At 32.8% G+C, this 21,828-nt stretch overlaps 2 protein-coding genes across 2 annotated transcripts in view; one reads left to right on the forward strand and one right to left on the reverse strand.

The window, feature by feature from the left end:
* LOC133192203 (glycerol kinase-like) overlaps nucleotides 1–21,828 on the reverse strand; it is a 419,267-nt gene that overhangs the window by 172,346 nt on the left and 225,093 nt on the right. The window lies entirely within an intron of this gene.
* LOC133192971 (uncharacterized) lies at nucleotides 9,468–16,152 on the forward strand. Its single transcript, XM_061328971.1, has 10 exons — nucleotides 9,468–9,519; nucleotides 9,603–9,780; nucleotides 9,859–9,962; nucleotides 10,541–10,669; nucleotides 11,727–11,897; nucleotides 12,080–12,189; nucleotides 14,199–14,319; nucleotides 14,432–14,440; nucleotides 14,576–14,758; nucleotides 14,930–16,152. Exons 1-10 carry the CDS (start codon nucleotides 9,468–9,470, stop codon nucleotides 16,093–16,095), a joined length of 2,223 nt encoding a protein of 740 aa, XP_061184955.1. The 3' UTR covers nucleotides 16,096–16,152.

Here is a 21,828-nt window from a genome sequence, read left to right on the forward strand (position 1 = left end):
CAAGATCGTCTTTGTTTGATGTGTTTCATACCAAATGTTAGATTATTATTTCTGTTCCTAATTTAAATACGGATCACTCCACTTTCTGAATAATGAATAAGTCCCATGGCATTTATCCTAGACACCTGTTCCTACTTTGTGTTTCCAGGTGTCCGTGTTTTTGCCATGTTTTCTATCCGTTTTCTTAACGGGAGTCATACGATTGATCACTGTCTGTTATCTTCACGTTTTCAATTTGAAACATTTTCAGCCAGCTATGTTATTAACTAAAGATGGAATTAAGAGCCATTCTCTGTAACGACTTGAACTTTTATATAGGAGCTGTGGCACGCATAGTATCAGAATTTCTCCAAACTCTCTATGATAAAAGTCTTAAGTACCGTTAACTCAAATCAGGCAAAAATCGGTTGCTACGTGTCATGGTTACCATAGCAACATGTCCTAAAGTTTGAAAAATTGCATTTTTCAACATTTCCATAGTCCAAGAATATGAACAGAATAAAAACAATTATAGGTTTAAATGCAAGCAAATAATAGACAAAAGATCCTTGTAACATATACTAAGGACAAAATGTGATTTTTCTTATAGGTTAGCAATGGTTGCCATGCTTTTAATACCACAAAGGGATTTTAAATTTACTCTCTTAGTGTTTTAATCTTATCCTATCTTTTTATAAACATATTTCTATATAGCTGATGATAAATTTTTAAAGGCATTGGTGTGACCCTAATGTTCACATTTCAAAAAATTCAAATTAAATTCTTTAAATAGAGCATTGCTATAGAAATAAGCCGAAAAATATGCATAAAAATCTGAAAAATAGTCTGTTTCCTTGTATACGTACCCTAGTATGTAAATTCCCAAAACATTTATCATTGATATTTATGAACAACTAACCTGACTTTCAATTTTGACTACCACCCAATCTCTAACTTGATGCAAAAAGCTGGCACATAGGGTTTAATATTAATATTAAGTTAACTAAATCGAACATTTTCCCTTTTTGGTAACCATAGCAACAGTGTTGTATTTTTCAACAAACTTTATCAGTATATGATATTCAACTTTAGTTCTACCAGATAAGTACTATTCAAGGTGAGTAAAATAATATGTTTCTTGATTAAAAGGTAAATAAATTCCTTAAACAGCAAAATAGTATCACTTTAAACAACTGGTATGTTGTTTCCATTGTTACACTACAAAGTAACAATTTATCCCAATTTTTCTTATGTTGTTGGTGCAAGGTCTTAAGGATGTATAAGTGCCAGTTATGAATTTTGTTGTTTTTTCTCAAGATAGTAGCATTAACCCAATCTTAGCAACAGATTTTGCATGATTACACTGTGTTACCATGGCAACCATGAAAATTATTTTTAGAATGATATTGCCAATACCCAATTACTTAAGGTCAAATATTTTTATTGTTTTTCTTAGGTTGTTGATTGTGTTTGATCAGGTAACACCTATCATTAGTGAATATTGAGCGTTTTTCAGCATTTTTCAACATCTAAAATGTATTCCAAATGTACTATGCTTACCACTTACTTAGAGATATATTCTAAATAGTTTCTTAATAGCATAAGTTGCAACAAGGTGTCAATGTTTTTGTGAGAATGTTTTGTTTGTTTTTCTTAGCCATTATTAAGGCTTAATAAAGAATCAAAGTAGCTGAAAATCTCAATTTTTCCAACTTTTTTGGCTGTTATCCGGGCAACCATAACAACGAAATATTATTTGATATATGTTTCTGGTGTCAAGTTGTAATAATGGGCAAAGTTTCATCAAAATCGGTGACCATGCGTGGCAAAGAAGTTTAAGTGGTTACAGAGAATCGCTATTAAATCCTTTAACTAGAAAATCAACTGTTCTCCTTACCGTGCCCAATTGAATTCATGAAAACTTTCAATGTTGTAGATAATGTTTCCGACGCTAAACAGTACTTTCCAGAGCCTTTGTTGGCGACTCTTTATAATTCTAACTATGCGAGAACTAATACTACCTGCGACTCTGACATCATATTAGACATGTGTTCTGATAGGTATATCATGAACCGCACAGAATGTTCAACAAGTAAAGGACAAGTTCGTAAGTATGCTTCATTATAAGCAGAGTAAACAAAAAAAGTCGTCTTTTTCAGTTTTTACAAATAAAATTTTATAATGATCGTCATTGTATTGTATTTTAATGTTCAAAACATTGTTACAGTATAGTTATGGGAGTTCTTATTCATTTTCAACGATAACATAGTAATTTTCAAATTATGTATGTTTTTATGTAGTAGGTTTAAAATACCTTTGTGTTACATACGTACAAGATAACTCGACATATTTTGTATCAATGCTTGACCCTGATGTCACCGGAAGTAACCAACAACATTTTAAATGTTACGTAAGTACTTCGTATATGTATTCATTTTAGCTTACCCAAGCTGATTGCTCAAGTGAGCTTTTCTGATCACATTTTGTCCGGCATCCGTCCGTCTGTCCTTCCGTTTGTCTGTCTGTAAACTTTTCATATTTTCGACTTTTTCTTTGTCCTGTGTTGTCTGTATAATTTGCACATTTTCAAATTTTTCTCAAGAACCAAAATGCTTATTTTAACAAAACTTGCCACAAAAAATCATTGGGTAAAAAAAATTCAAGTTTGTTCAAATGAAGGCTCATACACCCTCTTTCAAGGGGAGATAATTAAGAATTAGTGAAAATTTAATGACATCATTCAAAATCTTTGTCAAACAAAAAACAAACCACAGACAATGCATGAATATTTTATCGGTGGGGTAAATTCGTTACATAGTTTTGTAGTGACAGGGTACGGGATGATACCTGGTTAGTAAATTCCATACATTCTCAGGCAGAATAGATTAAAATCCGTTCAAATCATGCCCCGGGGGTAGAGTAGGACCACAATTAGAGATAAAAGTTTAACATGATAATGTAAAGGGGGATCTGCTGATGAAAAACAACAGTGAATCAGGTGAGCGTTGTGTCCCATGACCTCTTGTTTTTAAAGAGGGACACAACTGAAACTTTATCGACCATTCTTTCTATTTAATTTTTATTGCGGCATTGTTCGTCTTAAGCACATCCATCATTGTATGTCGCGGTTGATCTGTCTTTTTTGCCTTTTCCTCCTTGTACATTTCAAATAAGATGTTTAAAGCTGACAAGTTCTGATCATGACTCATCTGTTTTATGTTGCACGTCAAGATTCACAAATGTGCAGAAAAGTAACCAAGAGACGACAATCATATTCCTGACTTCTTGACGGCACTGACTACAGTAAACTGCTTGCTAATTCTGAACCAAATGCTACATGCTTATTTCTGTATAGTAAATCTGGCTTTAATTTGACATGTTGTTTGAAAAATATCGAACAAAGTATCTTCAATTCTGGACTGTATCCATCTGTATGAGGACAACCTTGTTGCTGTTTTCTGAAATTAGTGTTGTTGGTGAATATTGAATCTTTAACACTGGTCTCTAATCTTCCATTCCAAAGGCTGTTTAGGACCAATCTAATCTAGCCATCAAACTGATGAACCTGTTTTTTTTTGCCAGCTTGTATGATTGCATGAAGCAACACAACCAAATATTAAGTTTGTTTCAGAGTTATCATAAAGGTTTCTATTAGCTTCTCAGCATTCGTTTTTCTGGTCAATTTAATGGTTGATCCCACTTCCTACAAAGAATGGAAAATTGTCAAAAATAGTTACTTGGTTGATGTTAAGTAGTATCTGTCCATGTTCTAGGATATCCTGATTTATTATTTATTTGTTTACATCTCCATGAAAAATATTTCATTCAGTTGAAATAAAACTAAAATAAATACTTTATTAATACATTGTAGGCAGTAATGAAATTGAATAACCAGGTATTCATCAGCGATAATGATGGGAGTTGTGCCAAAGGTCAAGATCCAAGGGTTAAACAAGTTAACGGGATCGAGACTCTTGTTATGTACGCTAATGGTACCTTTGTTAACAATTTTGTGGATGATACTCCATCTTTTTAAAAATCACGGATTTGTATATTGTAGTAATATTATTAACTATCTGATTTGTATCTTTTATTTCTTTGTAGTGCTTTGTCGTAACTATAATAGTATGTCTTCATTATATTTGAATAAGCATTCTTGGGAATCTATGTCAAATTATAAAGAAAATTATATAAAGTACTTTATTTACACAACATTCACGACAAGTCCAAATGAGGAGGAAGATGTTGACATCGGTGTAATCATTGGAAGCGTAACGGCAAGCGTTACTTTCATTGGAATAGTCACTGCAATCATAATTCTTTGTCTGCGAAAGAAATACAGAGAAAATACAAGAAATGTAATGTTCCAAATGCAAACACAAGATCCAACAGCAAGGTGAAAATACAAAAGAGATTTAATAGAATTGTCAATCCAACAACACTTCAGCCAGCTGGAATTAAAATATTAAGCATATTTAACGTAAAGAACAAATATGTAAACAAGAATGAATTTTATGTAAATGTAAACATTCACTTCTGAAAAAACTAATATAATCTTTAGGGATGACCAAAAAACCAGACCTGTCTGAAAAGAAGAAAACTCAGTCAAATGGAAAAGACGATGATGCTAAATCCAACAATATTGACAATACATACTAGTTCTAATTGTAACGGAGACAGGTACAGATGTTCCCTAAACGCGCCTCCTACTCACGTTTAGTGCCTTATTCCCTAAGCTTCATTAAATTAGGCACAATCTTTGTATAATTGACTTTAACAATTTATTTTATAAAGTTTTGGGGAAAATAACAACGCACACATAGGAAGATGAGCATACGCCGATCAGATTTAAGTACACAATCAAGCATTTAGAAAGAATTTAAAAATCCATATCTTTCATCATATAGTGTGCCATAATAAAGAGCTACATTTTAGATTTCAAATTATAATTCCACTGAAAACATAAAAAATTACAGCAACCTGAACATTAATGGATGACTTGAAAAAAATGATAAGACACGTATTTATCAACCTGCACTAAAAATACAAGCAATGGGAATAAATTTCTACATCTCTTTTGATGTTGTCTAAATACCTGCCAAATATCTCATTGATTTCTCAAGTCAAACAAAAATGATGCTAAAAACACCTTTTTGTAACATTTTAAATATTCAACATTTTTTGAAGATCTGTGAAATAATTAATAATGGTTTATGTTGGAAATATTCCCGATGATCTTCAAAGTATTGAGCTTTTAATGTAGACTGTAGCAACTTTTGTTTGACCAAGTTGTGGTTATGGCTGATGCTGAAAAAAAATGTTATACCATGTTAGGAAAAAATGAAAAAAAATGTATTGTTGCCAAAAAACATTGATTTTAAAAATCTGCATGACAATTAAGTAAAAAAGTGTAAAATAATAACCATTTAAAATTAAAACCTTTAAACAGATTTATTCATATTTAATAACTAAACAATTTCTTTATAAGTAATATTTTGGCTTTTTAAATAAAAATGACAACAAAGACTAAAAAAAAAAAATCATTAAATTACATGTATTATAGCACAGAAATTATTTATCACAAAAAAATATTTTTCCCTTGACGCTTTCGCGCACGCGGTAACTCTTGAAACTTGAAACTCTTGAAATCCGTGTCGCCGATATTGAATGACGACTAATTACTTGTGATGTAGTAGTGACGTTGGGGTCTAACAGTTCTTATGTTGGACTTACAGACCTGACAACAATGAAATTGTGAGACCGATGAAAAAAAAACAACATTTACTTCGTTAGACTTTTTATTTTTAATAAATATATATAAAGATATTTATTAGGGTATAACAATCTAAGATACATAATTCTATCCATTGGTTTTTGATTTCGATGAACGTTGTTGCCATTGTTAATAAAAATAGAAATTTCTGTGAAATACATTTAAAATGCTACTCCTCCTATAGGTCCGATCCGATACCAGTATAACTGGGCACACATGTAGACTACACTAAGATGCGTAATTCTCTTTATCGATTTTTGATTTTGATGAACGGTGTTGCATGGTTACTAAAAATAGAATTTTTTATGAATTACTAAAACGTTACTCTTCCTACAGTTTTGCTCTAATTTCAATATAACTTTGCACACAAGTAGACTACTCTAAGATACATACATGTAATTCTATAAATTAGTTTTGAATTCGATGAATGGTGTTGCCATGGTTATAAATAGAAATTTCTGTGGAATTCTTTCTTAACGCTACTTCTTTTACAGTTTTTGTTTGATTTCAATAATCTTGCCACAAAAGAGACTAAACCAATTATTATTATTACTATTTTTATTGCTGTTGCATAGTTTCAAGTCCACGTGCTACTTTTCTCTTCCTTTGTTAGTACAAACCGGTACTATAGTTCTCCTACTATATAATACTTTGTGTTAAAAGCTTGTGCTATCATTGCAAATTCTCATAGACCCCCCCCCCCCCCCCAATTTCATATCTCAGACATGCTGCTTAATTCAACTGGTATCAAAGGCTATATCAAAGGAAGTTCGAATTTTCTAAAAATGTTTATTTATTTTAGACTTTTAAGGGGCACAGATGTCAACAGTTTGCAAGACTATCTCTTAGACTTCAAGGAACCTTGAATCATTGAGATGCATGAAATGGATTGTTGCACGAAAATATTTCAATTTTCATTCTGAGATGATAATTTTAAGAGTTATCCTTCCTGGCTCGTAAAAAAGAGACAACTGAATACAATTTATTCTAATGCTGTGTCGATCCACCCTTGTACACGTATTTTACCTATCTTAAAAGGATCAGATTATACCGGATATCATGGAAAGAATTTAATACTGAAAGTGGGTTTGCTATCATGTATAACTTGATTGGACATTGTATTTTATTATTAAAAACTATAGATATTCTGTGAGCACTGAACTCTAAAACTGATACCCTCGTTCCTCTATAAGTATAATGGCAAAGTCCATGTTTTGTCGAGGAAATCCCAAAATATCTGTCCGATCAGAACGTAAAATAAGAGGTGCACAATGGCACTATGTAATAACGATTCTTTAAAGTTTCATTAAATTTTATTCAGTGGGAGGAGTTGCATATAATAGATAGGTAACCACAAGTGTATCGGACGTACGTAAAAGATCAGTTAATATCAAGGAAAGAATTTACGATTGAAAGTGGATTGCTTTGGTATAATTTGATTGGACATTGTAATGAGCTCCCGAGCAATGAGCTCACAAATTGATACCCCTCACTCCTGTATAAGTATAATGGCAAAGTCCATGTTTTGCTATGGGGAAGCCCAATATTTGTCCGATTAGAACTTAAAATAGGAGAAGCACAATGGCACTAAATGTAATAAAGATTATATAAAAAGTCTCATTGAATTTTATTCAGTGGAATAGGAGGAGTTACCCCCATATTATAGAAAGAATGGCAATGTCCATATTTTGCTATGGGAAACCCCATATAAAGTAAAATAAGAGGTCACAATGACACTATGTAATGAAGATTTTATAAAAATCTCATAAAATGTTATTCAATGGTATCGTATTAAGCGAAGTTGCGGAAAAGTATTTATTATATACATGTTTGTGTATTTTACCTAAGTTGTTTCCAAAAAGCCTTATATCTTACATTAATTCTTTGGAATATAATCAGAATAAATTATAAGATCACCTGGCCAAATGATATACCGTATAAGCCCAAATTTAGCGATTTATCTTTAAATAATTTAATTTTGTTTGTATTCTTGCCTCTGATTGGTTAATATCCAAAAAGGAACACAAATTATTTCTGTATAACCTGGTTTGGTATGGGGACACCCCCCCCCCCCCCGACAACCAGCTGAATTATCTGTATCCATACAATCCTCTCATTTCCAGTCCTCGAGTTTCATGGAAAATTCCAGATTTAATAAACGTACCTTTAACTTCAAACGCTAATTCGCTCTTACCACATGTAAAAAGGCTGCGAGGCCTATGTATCAGTTTTTACCTCCCCTTGCTTCCCACCACTTCCGTTACTTCCGTTACTAAGGTTGTATTATTGAGCGGCAAATTTGAACTAATAAAAAGCAACGAAATTTTACACCCATAGTTATTTCATGATTTTAAAATTAAATTATAAGGAATGACTCTAATTCTTGGCCAAATTATTCGAGTATAACCTGGTTTGGGTCAGTTTACGCTGTTTTATAATCCGCTTCGCGGATTATAAAGCGTAAACTGACCCAAACCAGGTTATACTCGAATAATTTGGCCAAGAATTAGAGTCATTCCTAAAATAATGGTAATTAATTTTTAGTGCCTACTAAAGAAGCTATTACAAATAAAATGCAATTAATTTTTACCGATATTCAATTTTAGCGATCTCAACACCCTCGTTAATAATGCCAAAATTAAATCCTCGCTAAAAATTTTGCTTATACGGTATTGTCATTGATGTTTTCTTTTCTGTAATTCTATTACAAAGGTAGTAAAGGTTTTAGATATGTTCTTTATGAAATAATTTTCCAAATTTCATTAAATGTTCTATTTTGAATGAGAGTAATTTAAAAAAAACACACACACACACACAGAGCGTAAGCTTTTTCATTTCCCATTTGTAGAGTTATCTTAGACTCTTTCCTTCTAAAAAATCTCAATGTCATGAGGAAAAAGTTAACAATATGAAAAAAAGAGGAAATTTGAAATTATTTTAGCCTAACAATTCATTTAACATAAGCAATCACATTGTGATCTTACCTTACCACACTGCAATATGGGCATATCATCTCAATCTTAGCCACATGCGCTGGCTTCATAAAAAAAATATTCTTCACAATTTAGCTCCAAGTAATTTTTTTCAAATGTCACTAGTGCATATTTTTAGGGATGGCAACGGTAAATCGGTTAAAATTTTAGACATGCGAGATCAGACATGCATATTTTAAATAATACAGAACATGCTGAATAAAAAATATAGGAAAAAGTTACTGTAAGCAAATACTGGAAAAAGTAAACTTCAATATTTTAAAATAAACCCACCACTTTACACCATGACTTAAATCTGAGTGGACTCGAAACAAAGGTCTGTCAGAGGAGGATAACATACTAATTCTAGTAATTTTGATTTATAAACAAGGGGAATTACCCTTAATTTACCTTTATTTTATGCCTCAAAGTTAATAGATTGAAGCAATGATAGTCTTTAATGCAATTTAGAAAGAAAATTAATCTCTATGTTAATGAATCATATCAACTGTTTGTTTATTAGAAAGAAGTACTTGATGAATACTTAATGATATTCAACACTTATAGGCGTAGAAGTATTTTAAAAAAAAATCGACAACAAAAAAGCCTTTCAGATGCACTCGAACGACACAAAAACAGCGATTCGAAACAATGATCTCAACAATTTTATCACACCTATGTACAATTGAGTTGGGTTTTTGACAACATGAAAGTCCATTCCTTCAAGTTTATGTATGAAAAAAATGAATGTAGTTATAATTATTACAGTACAGATTGGAATTTTTAGCCAAGTTGGTAAGTTATGATAGATTAGCAATCATATGGTAGTAGTTTGTTCTTGTTGAAGACTAATATTGTGCATATAGCATTTCTTTCAGTCGGTCTCTGCAGTTTTCCACAGGAATGGGATGGACTTTGGTATGACAGTCGTAAAAAAGAAGTGACATTGAATCGGAATACCTCAGCTGTTCAGTCTGGCTGGACTCTGACTGCGTACACCTCAACCGTGACGTCATGGACATGCGTGGAACAGTCCATTGATAAATATTTGATGAAGTGAGTTAATTTAATACCTTGTTTGTAAGTTATGTTTAGTAAATGAAATGACATATGTTTTTTAAAATTTTTATTTAGGGGCGACCAAGAAGTGGATGTGTTTGGAGCACCAAATGCCGCATACCTGTGTCTGACAGTCAAGAAAATTACCGACGTGTCGTACAGGTACACAATCGTAGCAGGCAAGTTTCCAATTACCTCATACTTTAAAAAAACTTTATAATTTATGTTATGTTAACTTAGACAGGCCTCTAAGTGGCCTCTAAAATTTAGGCGCCAGCTGGTGCCTTATCAAAAAAATTAAGTCGCCAATGCAAATTTTAGTCGCCAGGCCATTTTTCTAAGGCGCCAACTTTAAAAGTTAATAGAATATAGGGACCCATGACATGTTTAAGAAAACACGACATGTCCATTGCTAAAAATAATGTCCTCTTATTTTAAATTTCTTTTCGTTTTGTCCAGAAAAATTGTTAAAAATGTGAAAATTTCCGGAATTCGACGATCGCTAAGTCAATTTAAAATGGTCGCCAATTTGGCGACTTATGAAAATTTTTTAGGCGCCAATCAAAAATTTTAGGCGCCATGGCGACCAAATTTGTCGCCAATTACAGCCCTGGTTAACTTCTTCCAGAAACAAAACAAAACGCTTCCAGAACATTATGAAAGTGCAGTTAAAACATTTCACTATGACTAAAGGCATTAGACTTTTTTTTAACAAAAGAAAAAAGTGCTTATTACCATATAAAATTCATGCTTTTAGATGAACAATCAAATGCTGAAAATGAAAGAGTCTCTATGATTTCCACCACAAGAAATGCAACAATATCGAGTGACTGTACAGCAGTTAGTCCGCCCGGCACCGAAGAGTTTCACGTTCTTGTCAAAGCAGGTAGATATGATTGGGAATTTATAATGATAGAGATAAATTCATATTTAAAATTTGTGCTCTTTTATTAGCTTATTATTAGTTATTTATTAGTTTCAGAAGCGGAGTTTATTCAAAAACTTCTAAATGAGAAGAAAAAAAAACCCTCTTGATGTGGCCTTCAACTCGATTTTATCAATGAAAAATAGTTTTATTCATATCTTGAGGTGCTATATCACAGTGAACTCGAAATAAAAGAACTACAGAATTTATCACATCTGTTTCATATTTTGATGTTTTACTGACTATAGACGATAATGACCAACTAACAACTAAACTGTAAGACAAACAGGATGACTTCAGTGCTTTCATCGTAAACTTCCATTATTTGTGTAGTAATATTCCATTATCACCTGCATATTATTTGTGTAGTAATATTCCATTATCACCTGCATATTATTTGTGTAGTAATATTCCATTATCACCTGCATTTGATGTTTATGTCTCCCAATTGATTTGATACGCAAGGTCATGTTTTGAGTATAATCAATTTTTAAACCAAGACAGGCTATTACAAAAAGCTAATGTTACAGAAATTTCAACAACCTTGTTTAAGTCAACATTTTGGAAATTCTATGGTCGTTATGACCTTGTTTGCAAATACAACCTATCGATAGGTCGTATTTTGTCTGAACGTTTCATACAGATTGTTAGGTTATTATTTTTAAACTAAATTTGACTACGGATTACCCCATCTACTTAATTTATAAATAAGTCTCACGGCAGTGTGACCGATCGACAGGGGATGTTTACTAGTCCTGCGCACCTGATCCCACCTCTGGTGTTTCCAGGTGTCCGTGTTTTTGCCATGTTCACGATTTGTTTTCTTTACTGGAGTTATGAGATTGATCACTGTTCGTTATTTTCACATTTTACATTTGAAACAAATAAATCTCAGGCGATATGCTGTTCACCAAAGATGGAAATAAAAGTAACAACAGCATTTTTGAACTAGAATTTAACTGTTTTCCTTGCCATGACTAATTGAATTCAGAAAAAAAAACTTTTTTCATTGTTGTAGATAATACTTCCGACGTTAAACAGTACTTTCCAGAGCCTTTGTTGGCGACTCTTTATAATTCTAACTTTGCAAGAACTAATTCGACATGCGACTCTGACTTCATATTAGACATGTGTTCAGATAGGTATATTATGAACCGCACAGAATGTTCAACAAGTAGCGGACAAGTTTGTAAGTATACATAGCTATAAACAGAGTAAAAAATAATTCAGTTGTGTTTTTTGTTATTCAGTTCTTATAAAAATAAAATTTTATAAAAACCGTCATTGTATTTTAACATATAAGAACTTGTTTACGTTATTCAGCGATAACGTATTGTATGAATTTTTTTAAAATTATGTTTTTTAATATAGTAGGCTTATTATACTTTTGTGTCACATACGTACAAGATGACTCAACGTATTTTGTATCGATGCTTGACCCTGGTGTCACTGGAAGTAACCAACAACATTTTAAATGTTATGTAAGTACATCATATATGTATTCATTTTTAGCTCACCTGAGCTGACTGCTCAAGTGAGCTTTTCTGATAACATTTTCTGGTGTCCGTCTGTTTGTCCATCTGTAAACCTTTCACATTTTCGACATCTTATCAAGAACCACAGTGCCAATTTCAGCCACACTTGCCATAAAATATCCTTGGGTCAAAGGGATTCATGTTTCTTCAAATGAAGGGCCACACCCTCTTTCAAGGGGAGATAATAAGAATTAGTGAAATTTTTATGACATCTTTAAAAAAATCTTCTCAAGAACAACTTGCCCAGAAAAGTTGAAACTACATAATGTAGATGTAAGTTTGTTCAAATCATGACCCCTTTGGATAGGTTTGGGCCACAACAGACGATCTAATTTTTACATAGGAAGGACAGTCTTCTTCTCAAGAACCAAAGGGCCCAAAGAGTTGAAACTTATTTGAAAAATTTATTACATAGAATAAATAAAAATTTGTTCAAATCATGACCCCGGGGGTAGGACGGACCACAATGAACGATCAAAACATTACATAGGAATATAAAAGAAAAACTCTTTAAAATTGTTTGGTGCATTCATTATTGTACATGTATTTGATCTCTCACGCCTTTCTTTTCCTTTTCCTCCTTTTTATTGTACTTTTCATTGCAAGATTGTCCTAAGCTGACATGTCCTTTTGATCGTGAACATCTATTTCAAGTCCCATGTCAAGGTTCACAAAATGTGCAGAAAGGTACCAGGATAAGGCAGTCGTATTCTGGACTTCTTCTTGACCAGAGTAAACAGCTTTCCAATTGTGCATTGACAATGGTGAAGCAAATCCTATGTGCTCAATTCTTTGTAGTACATCAGGCTTTGACACGTTGTTTGCAAAAAAAAAAAAAAAAAAAATCAAACAAAGGATCTTGAATTGTGGACTGTATCCATCTGTATGTGGATGACCTTGTTAATGTTTTCTGCCTTTAGTGTTGTTGATAAATACTGATTCTTCTTTTTACTACTGGTCTCTTCTCAACCATTCCAAAAAAGGCAGGACCAATCCAATCTTGTCATAAAACTAGTGAGCTTGCCTATCAGATGTATAGTTTGTTACAGAGTAATCATCATGACTTGAATAAGCTTTGCTGCATTTCTTTCTCTGGCCGATTTAATGGTTGATCCTAATTCCCACAAAGAATGGGAAAATTGTCAATAATAGTCACTTCGCTGATGTTCAGTAGAATAACCAGTCTCTATAGAAGTGCTTCGTTCATGTTCCGGGATATCCTGATATTATTTATTTAATATATATATATATATATATATATATATATATATATATATATATATATATATATATATATATATATATATATATATATATATATATATACATTTGTATATATATATATATATATATATATATATATATATATATATATATATATATATATATATATATATATATATATATATATATATATATATATAATTTAATTTAATTTTGTTTGTATTCTAGCCTCTGATTGGTTAATATCCAAAAAGGAACACAAATTATTTCTGTATAACCTGGTTTGGTATGGGGACACACCCCCCTGACAACCAGCTGAATCAATCCTCTCATTTCCAGTCCTCGGGATTCATGGAAAATTCCAGATTTAATAAATGTTCCAAACAATAATTCGATCTTACCACATGTAAACAAACAACAAGGCTGCTAGGCCTATGTATTAGTTTTTACCTCCCCTCGCTTCCCATCACTTCCGGTACTTCCGTTACTACGGTTGTATTATTGAGCGGCAAATTTGAACTAATAAAAAGCAACGAAATTTTACACCCATAGTTATTTACTGATTTTAAAATTAAATTATAAGGAATGACTCTAATTCTTGGCCAAATTATTCGAGTATAACCTGGTTTGGGTCAGTTTGCGCTGTTTTATAATCCGCTTCGGATATATATATGAAAAGAATTTCACTTGATTAATTTAAAACTAAAACTTTATTAATATATATATTCTAGGCGGTAATGAAATTGAATAACCAGGTATACATCAGCGATAATAATGGGAGTTGCGCCAAAGGCCAAGATCCAAATGTTAAACAAGTAAACGGGACCGAGACTCTTGTTATGTACGCTAATGGTACGTTTGTTAGCAATTCTTTGGGTGATACCCCACCTTTTTTTAAATCATGGATTGTGAAGTACTTTGTAGTATCATTGATATCTGATTTGCATTTCTAATTTCTTTGTAGTGCTATGTCGTAAGTATAATAGTATTATTTCATTATTCGATATTTTGAATGAGCATCTTTGAAAATCTATATAAAATCCACACCCACACCCCCCTTTTTTTTTTTATAGTTTTTTTGCTTATGTATAGTTATTTATTTGTGCAGCATTCACGACAAGTCCAAATGAGGAAGATGTTGACATCGGTGTAATCATTGGAAGCGTAATAGCAAGCATTATTTTTATTGGAATAATCACTGCAATCATAATTCTTTGTCTGCGAAAGAAATACAGAGAGAAAATACGAAAATTATTTTGTTCCAAATGCAAACACAAGATCCAACAAAAAGGTGATGATACAAAAAAAATATTTAGAATTGTCAATCCAATAACATTTCAGCCTGCTAGATTTAAAGTTTTGAGCATGTTTTAACGAAAAGAACAGAGATGCAAACAAGTCAGAATTTAATGTTTATGTAAATATCCACTTCTGAAATAAGGCAATACAATATTTGTTATAGATGATCAAAAACCAGCCCTGTCTGAAAAGAAGAAAACACAGTCAAATGGAAAAGATGATGACGCTGAAGCCAACAATAATGACAATCAAAACATATCAATGTTATGTGATGATTTGAAAAAGAGCACACAAGAAGTAAGCAGAGAAGATCTTACTTCTGCAAAAGGGGAAGGTGCTTGTCATGAAAACAGCAGAGATCCCATTATGACTCCAGTTGAACTTCTTGACAACACAGTTAAAGACGTTGAAGTAGGGAAAGCGCCAGTTGACGTTCAAAAACATAAGCAATCGGGCATGGTTGTTGACCATACTAATTTTTTGAGTGAAATAGAAGATGAGGACTCTGCTGTAAGGATCAAGGAAAGGGAAAAAGAGAAGTCAATCTTTCTTCGTCAAAACACAGAGGAGGATATGGAACAATTGCGGAGAATTAACAAAGAAGTCAATTCTGAAAAGCACGTATTCCTCAAAGAAAACATCCCTTTTGATAATGAAATGACAACCAGCGAACAAATATATTTCCAAAAGAGTGTTTTTGCAAAACAAAATGTTGAAGCAGAAATGTACTTAAATGAACCCATAGACGAATCTGATGACCATGCAATTCTATCAAGCAGCTTACCTGTGATATTAGAGGCTCACGAAGGAATTTCTCATTTAAACTTAAAAGGCGTTACATCTAGCCCAATTCATACGACAAGTTTTGTACCAAATAATCGCAATAGTCCACAGACAAAGAAAGACAATTGTGGAATGGATGACACAGGGGAAATCAAAGGAATGGTTATTGAAGATTTGGATTTTTCTTTGACAGAAGAGCAGATTATAGCAAGATCGAGTCTATCGTCAGCCTTGACCTCAAGACTGAGTTCAAGGATGACTCCGACTTCCGAAATACTGGCAATAGAGTTGAGAAGGGTACTGTCTCCTTCTAAACGAATTTCAAGAAAGACGAGCAAACCCAGATCATTGTCCAGATATTCTTTTCACTCAGCTCCAGAAATGAGGACGAAGACTAAGAGATACTCAGAAAGATACCACGTAAAACCTGTTCTAAAACGTGCGTCTACTAAAATGTCTATACTAAAAATTGCAAGTCTTAAACGTAAAGTAAGGGAAATGGAAAATGAACCAAGAGCTCCGAAAATGAAGTTCCGATGGATTTGATGATTCAATATAATTTCTTTCAAGATCTAACAAAGCCTGTTTAATTTGAACTGATAAAAAAAATGTAATGTGGAAATAAATGGGCTCTTAAAAAGCTGTTAGAATCAGAAATGGAAAGAAATGTTCTAGCCCCTTGAGAATATTATCAAACATTGTAATGCTTCTGTAGATAGAAACAAAAAAGAAAATCCCAGAAATCAAGAGTTTGCTTTAAAATACTTCGTACTGTGGTTCGTCAAGACATACTTAATCATAATAAGAAGCATTTTCAAACAGAATATTTATGGCCTTGACTGGCACTCTTTGGCGTCGGAGGTTTAAATCAGGGATGGGGTCAATTACATAGGAGAGTAATGAATCAAATTACAATTACTTGCCCAAAACCTTCAATTAAATTACCATTACCATTACAAGGATTTTAAAATGTAATTAATTAAATCACAATTACTTTACAAATGTACTTAATTAAATTACGAATTACATTTTTTAGAAAATATTTCAATAGTCATGAATGTTCCTTTATACATAATATCAAAATAAAAGTAGGGGACCAAGGACAGAGCCACATGATACCCCGACATTAATAGTCATGCTAGAAGATAGAATATCTTTATACAAAACTTTCTGACTTCGATTATTTAGATAAGTTAAACCATTCAAAATGATTTCCAGATATTCCGCAAGTCTGCATTTTAAAACGAAGGCCATTATGCCATACTCTTTCGAAAGCCTTCGACAGATCGTAAAAAAAAAAAAGCCCCACACACAAGATTTTCCCTCATCAATATTTTTAACTATACAATGATATGTTTACAGTAGTTGATAGACAGTTGAGCGGCCAGGTAAAAATCCCGCCTGATACTTGTACAACAAATTATTTGCAATTTAAGGAAGTGATTATACACGTTTGAAAATTATTCCTTCCAGATTTTACTAATGCACCCCAATAGTGAAACTGGTCTGTAATTTGATGTTACAAATGGGTCATCTTAAATTTGATGTCAAATTTTAAGCTTTCTGATGTATGATTATTTTGATTCAAAAGCTTTAAAGGAATGCATAAGAGAAAACAACTATTCACTAAAAAGGGTAAATAAGTAAATTCCCTTTAAAAAAAATAACCATCAAAATATTTTGCCCTAAAGGTCAGTCAAGCTTTCTTGATAATTGTATATGTGGGGAGGGGGATCGAGCTATTTTTCATTCATTAAATTTTAAAGTAATTGAATGTAATTGGAAAGTAATTGTGAATTACATGCCTTTTCTAAAAAATAATTAATTAAATTACAGTAACATGTAATTGAAAAGAATGAATCTTCATAACACTGCTTTCTCGCCCCTTTTTAAATGTAGAATTTTATCTTTTCAAATCATAACATTGTCATATTACTAGTATTGCTAAAGTCTTGAAGCATAGTCTGTATAGGTACTCATAAAAGATTTTTTGGGAAAGAAACTTTCAATATATACATGATATTGATTAAATAAAATCGATTACACTTCACTGTAAAATCCCGGCTTAGCCATTACAGCTATGTAGGTCATTGAATTATTTGAATGAGAGGGCGGGGCGTCTATCAAGCGTGCGATTAGTGTGAATACATTAGTGTGTGTTCGAGGTGTACAAAGTTTTATGAATAAATGACACTTAAAATCCCTCTTATTTCGTGCTAGAGACAAAATATAAGCATTTTAGCATTTGCAGGGTCGCTAGAAGAAACCTGAAGCTTCCCTTTATTCAAATTAGGGGTGCATTTTGTGCAAATGTATTCATCCAGTGACTTTTTATCCGATATGTATACAGGTCTTTTTAGCGCTCCGTATTTCAATTTCTTTCCCTAAGATTTCTCAATTGGAAGTATGCATTTGTGCACTTATAAGTTTATAACAAACATTTTATTTTTCTAAAGATATGATGAATTAGTGTTTTTCAAATAACGGTCTATATAATTAATGACAGCTTTAATTAGAAAAAAAAACTTTTCTATCTATCTTTCAAGAGTCAATGAACGTAGCGGTGATGTATATTTAGGAACAAAGGCAAATGTTTTATATATATATATATATATATATATATATATATATATATATATATATATATATATATATATATATATATATATATATATATATATATATATATATATATATATATATATACATATAAAGGGTATATATATACATGTATACATACATATATATAAAGGGTATATATATGTATGTAGAAAATCTTTGATTTAATTTTTTGTAAATTATCGGGGGGCCAGATTTGGACGTTTAAACGATTCATTCTTTGGTCAATTACACATTACTTTCAATTACATCATAACTTGTAATTCATTACAGTCAATTACTATTACAAATTACCATTACCCCATCCCCGGCTTAAACGAATCAACAACTTGATTTAAACCATATAAAGGCAAGAAAGGAAAAAGGTGAAGAAGACGAACAATGATCGATCTCTAAAAAAATCTAAAAACAATACAAATATGGGAACAGGGCATAAAGCATGTACCCCCGGAAATTCCAGAGGTGGGATCTGGTGCCTAGAAGTAGTAAGCATCCCCTGTTGGCGGGTCACACCCGCCGTGAGTCCTATGTATTGATCAGGTAGACGGAACATTCCGTAGTCAAATTTAGTATAAAACAAAGGCCTTACAATTGGTATGAAACACGTTTGCAAAAATACGACCCAATGATAAGTTATATTTGTTGACAAGGTCATTATAATGACCATAACATTTACGGAATGCTGACATTAAACGAGATTTTGAAATCCGTGTAAAATCAACTTAGCTGTCAGTAGCCTGCCTCCTATTTAAAAATTGATCGTACTCAGAGCATGCTCTTGAGTATCGAATAAGTTGGGAGTCGTAAACACCATATGCAAGTGATAGCGGAATGTTACTACTTATATAAGGAAAGTTGATGGTGAATAGCTGAAGTCATCTTGTTTGACATACATTTTGTTGTTACAATGTAGTTGGCCCTTATCGTCTATTGTCACCGTTCACGGTAGCTCAGTCGGTAGAGCGCTCGCTCCGTGATCTGGAGGTCGTGAGTTCGAATCTCGGCAGCGACTGACGTAAGTCGATAAAAAATGGGTAGCAACTGTTCCTTCGCCATGCGCTCGGCACTTTGAAGTGAAAGTTGTGGATCCTTTGGATGAGACCTTAAAAACCAACGCCCCGTGTCACAGCAGGCGTTGGCACGATAAAGATCCCGCACTGCTCAATGGCCCTGAGTGGCGAGTAAAGGAAAAATTTGAAGCCCTTCGCCGGTATATGGTGACGTCTCTATATGAGTGAAAAATTCTTGAATGGGACGTAAAACAACATACAATCAATCAATCAATCGTCTATAGTCACTAAAATATCCAAATATGAAACAGATTAGGCGAACTCTGTGGTGTTCTTAATTTCAAGTTCACTGGGATATATAACGAACTTTTTTTTACAGTGATAAGGAGTTAAAAAGATGTCCAAATCGAAAAGATGAAGCAAGTAGGGGGGTCAATTCCATCCATTTCATCCCGTAACAAACGGTTAAAGTTAGGGAAATATTTTCTGAATCACTTTGTGTGGCATTGGGCTGAGATTCTGTAGGCATCAGTAAAATATTTTAGTGTCAACGAATCTCACCGAGATTGGTCAAATCTGGTCAACAGTGATTAATTCTGTCAATTGTTTTTGCATCCTTGTTTATGAAAGTTACAACCCCATTGTACTGAAATCGAGTTTTGTTGTTGTTGTTGGTTGTTGTTGTTTTTGGTTGTTTTTTTTTGACAACACTTTTTGTTTCTTTCACCGTGCCTGGGAATGTTTTTCTGTTTTTGTTAGTTCTTTTTGACCTTCGCTGCTTCTTAAAAGTATATTGCATTTTAGAAAGAAATATTAGTTCACTTCTCTTCCTTTCTATTTGTTTTTAGTTGTAAATACTATCATGAAGATTTAAATATGCCTCTGTCATTTGCAAAGTGAAAGTCTCCTGGCAAACATCAATAATTTTTTCCACAATTCTTTTGTTCTCAAAATCTATTCTCTTACGAGTAGGAAGAGCAGTCTAGATGTGTTGCATTCTTCTTATGCACAGGTCAACCTTTCTCTTTTCCTTCTTCATTTAATGCAACACACATGAAATAACGGCACACACCTTTAGTTATAATTATCAGTTTGTTACGTCTCAAGTGGAAGTATGGATTAACCTGAACATAACCCCCCCCCCCCCAAAAAAAAAAATCAATTAAGTTTACATTTGAAACGACATTTTCAATAGTTTATTACAAAAATATTCTGAGGATTAATATTTGTTTGTAAATTCCTAAATGCTCCTTTTTAAAGTTTTCTGTGCACTCCTACTGTGTATAGCTCTTTCATCCATGGTTTTACCTAATGTTGCTGCTTATTGCAAGGACTGGTGTTTTGAACTTTTTTCGTTCTTAACGATCTAATAACCAGTCCTTTCCTATATTATTCATTATTGATACCAGTTGAATATATAATACGGGCTATGGTAAAAAATGTTTTAAGGTTGAAGGTGATCCTTTATTAGTTCTTGTCATTTCTGGTCATTGGTTTTAACATTCTGAACATGTTGATGATATATATTTATTTACTATTTAGAGAACTCGAATAGAATTGCAAAAATTAAAAGGTTTAGGGCACTTAACATTTGACTTCATTTTTTTTTTACATCACTTCATATTTTCAGACACTCATTTACTTTAAAATTCATTCTCAAATCTCCATTAAATTTTGTTCTAAAGATATTCCTGTCTTTTTTGGACTATTTCTTACATAACTGACTGAAGTTCATACAACATCTTAGTAGATTTTTCTTAAAACTTAAAAATGGACCATTCTCTTTGTCTCACCTATATTTGTCACCTGGCCGTCTTCTACGACTGCAACCACGAAGAAATGTAGTCAGTATTGACATATCCTAGTAACCGATGCCATCTTCAAAAAATTGTTTGTTAGCCCTCTCCCGACCCACTGGCAAAAAATGGTCCGACTCAAAACTTTTTTATACCAAAAGGCATCGATTATTCTTTTTTTAATCCGAGATTTTCTTATCCTGTCAAAATCTTTTTAAATCTTATTAATACCTTCAATTTAATATAGATTATTTTATGAAATATACAAATAATCACTCTTAATTGACGGAGGACCTGTAAGCTAAGCCGTTTGGAATTAAGAAACACTCGGGTACAACCTGTTCAAGTTCCTCCACAGGAAGTCAATAGTGGTACAACTTAACAACTTCCTTTCACATCTTCCCGCCAAGATAGATACATTGTCTTCCCAGCTCATCTTAAAAATCAATCAACATCATCATCATGCCACCAGTCAGAACAAAGAGAAGGACCCTGTCCAGGAGGGAGATCCAAAGCCAGCAAGTGTCACCTTCCAGGGGAAGAGGAAGGCCCAAGAACCAAACGAGAGCAAATGAAGCAGCTGCAGCCCAAACATCAACGTCCGCAGCCATGGTTAATGTGGCTGCACAAAACAGTCCAAGGGACCCTTCCACAAGTGAAGACGGTGAGTCAGTCATGAATTTTCCAACAATTTTTGATGAAACACCAGTTCAAACTCTAGATTTCACCCCTTTTGATGTAAATGAATATCAACCTATTCAGATTCCAACAACCTTTGACCCGTTAAGTGGTCACATTCCACTCAAACTTAAGCAAAAAAATATGGGAGGGAAAATTCATTGATTTGGCCCTAC

The sequence above is a fragment of the Saccostrea echinata genome, unplaced genomic scaffold, assembly GCF_033153115.1.
Source record: "Saccostrea echinata isolate AGI-Se365-2 ecotype Australia unplaced genomic scaffold, CSIRO_AGI_Sech_v1 ptg000025l, whole genome shotgun sequence".
Lineage (NCBI taxonomy): Eukaryota > Metazoa > Mollusca > Bivalvia > Ostreida > Ostreidae > Saccostrea > Saccostrea echinata.